Source organism: Vespa mandarinia, chromosome 2 (genome assembly GCF_050613455.1).
Source record: "Vespa mandarinia isolate Hongniang chromosome 2, ASM5061345v1, whole genome shotgun sequence".
In the NCBI taxonomy this organism is placed as follows: domain Eukaryota; kingdom Metazoa; phylum Arthropoda; class Insecta; order Hymenoptera; family Vespidae; genus Vespa; species Vespa mandarinia.
In genome coordinates, this window is record NC_140811.1 from 18065001 (window position 1) to 18070000 (window position 5000).

At 26.2% G+C, this 5000-nt stretch overlaps 2 protein-coding genes across 15 annotated transcripts in view; both read left to right on the forward strand.

Moving 5' to 3' along the window:
- Positions 1–5000, forward strand: part of Pur-alpha (Purine-rich binding protein-alpha) — a 37561-nt gene that overhangs the window by 29432 nt on the left and 3129 nt on the right. The window lies entirely within an intron of this gene.
- LOC146873249 (uncharacterized) overlaps positions 4062–5000 on the forward strand; it is a 2577-nt gene continuing 1638 nt past the window's right edge. The window contains exon 1 of the mRNA XM_085655362.1: positions 4062–4926. Coding sequence (XP_085511488.1) covers positions 4907–4926 — 20 coding nt within the window. The 5' untranslated portion in view covers positions 4062–4906. The remainder of the gene's footprint in view (positions 4927–5000) is intronic.

The window sequence follows — 5000 nt, forward strand, 5'->3', positions numbered from 1 at the left end:
TAATATCATTATTAATTATTAATTATTATTATTATTATTATTATTATTATTATTATTATTATTATTATTATTATTATTTTTATTATTATTATTATTATTATTATTATTATTATTATCATTATTATTATTATTATTATTATTATTATTATTATTATTATTATTATTATTATTATTATTATTATTATTATTATTATTATTATTATTATTATTATTATTATTATTATTATTATTATTGCTGATACGATTATATTGTCATTATAATTATTATTAAGATTATTATTATTATGATTAATTAGTAACCATCATTATTAGTACCATCAAGAATTAACTCTTTGACTCTTTAATAACACTTAATGCGGCCTTGAGTTGAGTCGATACCATTTTTTTTTTAAACAAATAATTCATTAGTTTGTTTCTTCTTCTCTTGTTCGGTCAATCTCGATCATTATTGATATATCCTATTTTTTTTTCATTATCCCTCTTAACGATCGAAAAAGGGCCACTAATAGCACGTAATTGGAAACTGGAATTGCTCTGATTCTATTTAAAAAAAAAACAAAAAAAAACAAAAAAAAGCAAAAAAAAGATGAATAATTACGAACGTTTTTATTATATCACGAATGTTTTTTTTTTTTTTCTATAAAAGTTACACTAATATTTTTTTGTCTTGTGGGTTTGTAAATATTAAAAAAAGAAAAAAAAAAGGAGAAAAAAGAACGAAAAAAAAAAAAAGAAAGAAAGAGAGAAAGAAAGAAAGACGAAAAAAGAAACGAAAATCAAAAGAAGTAAAAAAAAAAGAAGAAAAAAATAAAAAAAAAAAAGGAAAAAAGGAGAAATGTATCGATCGTTAAGGGGTTAATTCATCCCATAGTTTCATCCCAGTCATCGATCTTTTCTTTTCTCTTCTTTTCTTTTCTTTTTCTTTCTCTTCTTTTTTCTTTTTATTTTCACCCGTTTCATTTACATCTCTTGCTTTCCTCGATCGATATAACGAATAGGAATAAATGAAAAATAAGAAAAATAAAAATAAAACATAAAAAATGAAAAATGGGAACGGAGAGGTATCCATCGAGATAACAAAAAAAAAAAAAAAAAAAAAACAAAAAAAAAAAGAAAAAGAAATAAAAACCTTTCGAGGGAATAGAAATAAGATCGATGGGAAAAATGAGAGAACAAAAGTCGACAAAGAAATTGATTAGGCTGATAAACGCGTGGTGTTCTTCTTTGATTTGATAAATTTCTCGTCCTAATTTTAATTTTTATATATATATATATATATATATATATATATATATATATATTTAGATATTCTTTTTATATTAATTTCGATCTTGGAATATATAAAATCAGCGAAAGACGCGTCACGGACTTCGAACGAAAGAAAGAAAGGGGCAGCAGGGGGGGGGGGGAAGAAGAAAAAGGATAAAAGAAAAGTGCACATATGAAGGAACAACAAATTTTTATAATATCCACGTTCATGTTTTTTTTTTTTTTTTTTTTTTATTGCAGTGCTTGCGTGTACGTACGGCATTTGTACGTACGAATATTACATTGCGGAATATCGAGTGATTCTAATGAAAATAAAAATAAAAGGGATAAGGAAAAGGATAATAAAGAAATGAAAAAAATAAGAAAATAGTTTAGGGGAACGATGATTAAGAGAGAGAGAGAGAGAGAGAGAGAGAGAGAGAAAGAAAAAGAAAAAGATTTTGAAACTATCACAGTGTAGAAGTCAAAAGAGCGATCGAGGACGATGTATTACGACGTTAAAAAAAAAAAAAACAATATCAAAAAAAAAAAGGGAAAGGAAAGAAAGGAAAAGTTGTTCTTAATTTATTTCTAATTTGAATGAAATCAATTCTTTTTGTTTATCGGCGATGAGAAATTTGAAATTGTTCGATACTTTTTGCTTTTCTTTTTCTTTTTTCTTTTATTTTTTTCTTTTTTTTTTTTTGGTTTCTTTTTATCATACGATTTATAAGAATAAATTACACATTATTTTATATATGATATATATATATATATTTTTTTTTAATTTGTAATATATATATATATATATATATATATATATATATATATATAGATCATGTTTTAATTTAAAAAAGTTTGAAGAAAAGAAAAAATGATTGTTTAAGAATATATATATATATATATATTCGGCCGAATTGATGTACATACATACGCGGATGCGTATAATTAACACGTTCGAATTGCATCACCGATAAACGCCATATTGAATGCATATAATTTTAAATAGAATGTCGGGTCACGGTGATCAAATTTCTCGGTACATTTCTATCGTCGTTTGGAACGGGTCGTTTTGAATTGGCATTCGTACCGCATAAGTAAGAAGTTGTATATACGTAGATCTCTGGGGCTCAGGATTCTATTAATAAACGTTAGCAACGTGGTCAAATTTTGTAATTTTATACCTATGGATCTTTTACTCTCTTTATTTTAGGTAAAATTATTTTTAGTTTTTCTCTTTTTCTTTTTTTTTTTTCTTTTTTTTTTTCTTCTATCTTTTTTAAATCCTCTTAAAACAACACACGCGCGCACGTGGAAATCTTCTTCGAAATTGTATGAAATTAAATCTCGAAAGTAAATTGACACAAAAATGAAATACAATAAGTGAAATAGATAATAACGATGAAACCATCGTCCACGCTCGTTCACGTTTAATTTGTTATCATTTAACGTTATTTATCTTCAACGTAATATTATTTCTATATAGGGGAAAAAAAAGGAAGGAGAAAGATAGACGAGAGATCGCGTAAAAATTTTAATCAGACATTTATAAATATATTGAATTATTAATTCATTCGTTATATCATAATTATTCATTCAATAATTATTTCGTCGACATAAATAATTCGTTTGTTTAATCAATTTTTAATATTAATTATTAAATACTCAGACAAGAAAAGAGAGAGAGAGAGAGAGAGAGGGAGAGAAACAAAATTATTAAAAAGAAAAATGATATACTGACGGAAGAGAAAAGAATATAAAATATTGACTTCGTTTAGGGTCTTATATATAAAAAAAAAAAATTGGGGAGGAATAGAGGGGAAAAAAAAGAAAAAAAAAAAGAAAAAAAAAAAGAAAAAAAACAGATCAAACTGAAAAAGAAATAATAATTCCTAAGTTTTTGAAGCGTTTCATTCTACAAGGATGAAATAGTTAATAATAATAATAATAATAATAATAATGATGATAATAATAATAACAATAATAAAAATAATAATAGTAATAATAATAATAGTACTAATAAATGATTTTATAAAAAAAAAATCAAATCATATTTGTAGATGCGCGCGCACACGCATCGAGTAATACGCAATATGAATCTGTATATATATATATATATAAATAACAACGTAAGCATATACACATGCATCGTAAATTTCGCGTAATATCCGGAATGGGAGAGGAATAGGGTGGGGCGGCTGATGGGGGATGAAAAGATACACGGATCTATGTGTGTGTGTGTGTCTACTTATTCATGTGACAAACCCATAAGGCGCATATCTGTGTTACTCCTTCTTCTTATTAAATTTAAATTTCATTTGTTCGGCCCTTAAATAAGAAAAAAAAAAAAAAAGCGGAAGAACGAAACGAAGGGGAAAAAATAAATGGAACGCTTGAACGAGATTAAAAAAAAAAAAAAAAAAAAACAAAGAAAGAAAAAAAAGGAGTAAGAAAGAAAAAAAAGTAAAAGGAGAGAAAAAAGAGAATTCGAGAAGAGAAAAAAATTAATAATAACTAACAATGAAAAAATGAATAAGGAGTAACGGGAAGTTAAGAAAGAATAAAAAAAAAGAAAAAAAAATACAAACGCAAAGAAAAGGAAAAAAGGAAGAAGACAAAAGTGCGTAAAGAGCAAACCAGAAAAAGAAAAAAAAACCAAAGAGGAAACGAAAAATATTATTGAAAAAAAAAAACAAAAAACAAAAAACAAACAAACAAACAAACAAAAGAAAAATAATAAAAAGAAAAAAAAGAAGAAAAGTCTTCTGCCTCGATGTCGCGCATGAAAACGATGCACCTTTTACAAGGTAACAGAGAGCATTCCATTTTCTAACATTTCTCTATCGTCATCTATGATCACGCAATTTAGAACTATTTTTTAATCGCTCGTTGTAATTTTTTTATTTGTCAACTTAGAAAACTTATGGCGGAAAAGGGAATGAGAGGAAAAGATTATCGGATCGATTCATTTCTTTTCCTTTCTTTTTATGGAAGGGTGTAAGGGCACAGAGTAGATTGTTGTAGGATGCTGTTTGGTATAGAATATAGAGAGGGACAGGCAGAAAAAAGAAATGTAAAAAAAATATATATATTTATATATGTATATATAATATGTAAAGAAAGTATACTTTCTTCAGGTAGATTTGCCGCGCGTCTCATGTCCCACCCTTCTTCCATTGTCTTTTGTTATCTACAAATTCTTTTGTTACCAACAAGCTATTAAGATTTGGGAGAGAAAATATTATTATATATAGATTGGGGTAGTTAAAAATAGAACGTAGACGAGAGAAGTAGCACGGGAGTGTGGTATAAAATTTATATAATAATAAACGTAAATTATCGTTTCTTTGTTCACAGAGAAACATATTTTCGTTTATCACCTCCCATAATCAATAAAAGATATTATAAAACGACAATTTTTGTTTATAATGGAAAGAAAACTACAATTCGCATTTAAATGTGTGGCATCACCGAGCGACAAAAAAAAAACAAACGTAATTGCTATAACCTCTATCACAACTGAGGACAAAGAAAGATATATATTACCGGAAAATGAAAAATTTGTAAGTAATCACAGCGAACTAATAAAAACGGAATGGTATAAAAGAATGAAAAAAAGCCTCAATCAAAGAGGCCAAGAAAAAAAAATATGGATTAAATGCACACAGGGAATGGAGAGTACGTATTTCGATGAGAATGGTAATCTAATGTTTAATGATCTATACCTAGACGAAATAGTAAAAACAGACATA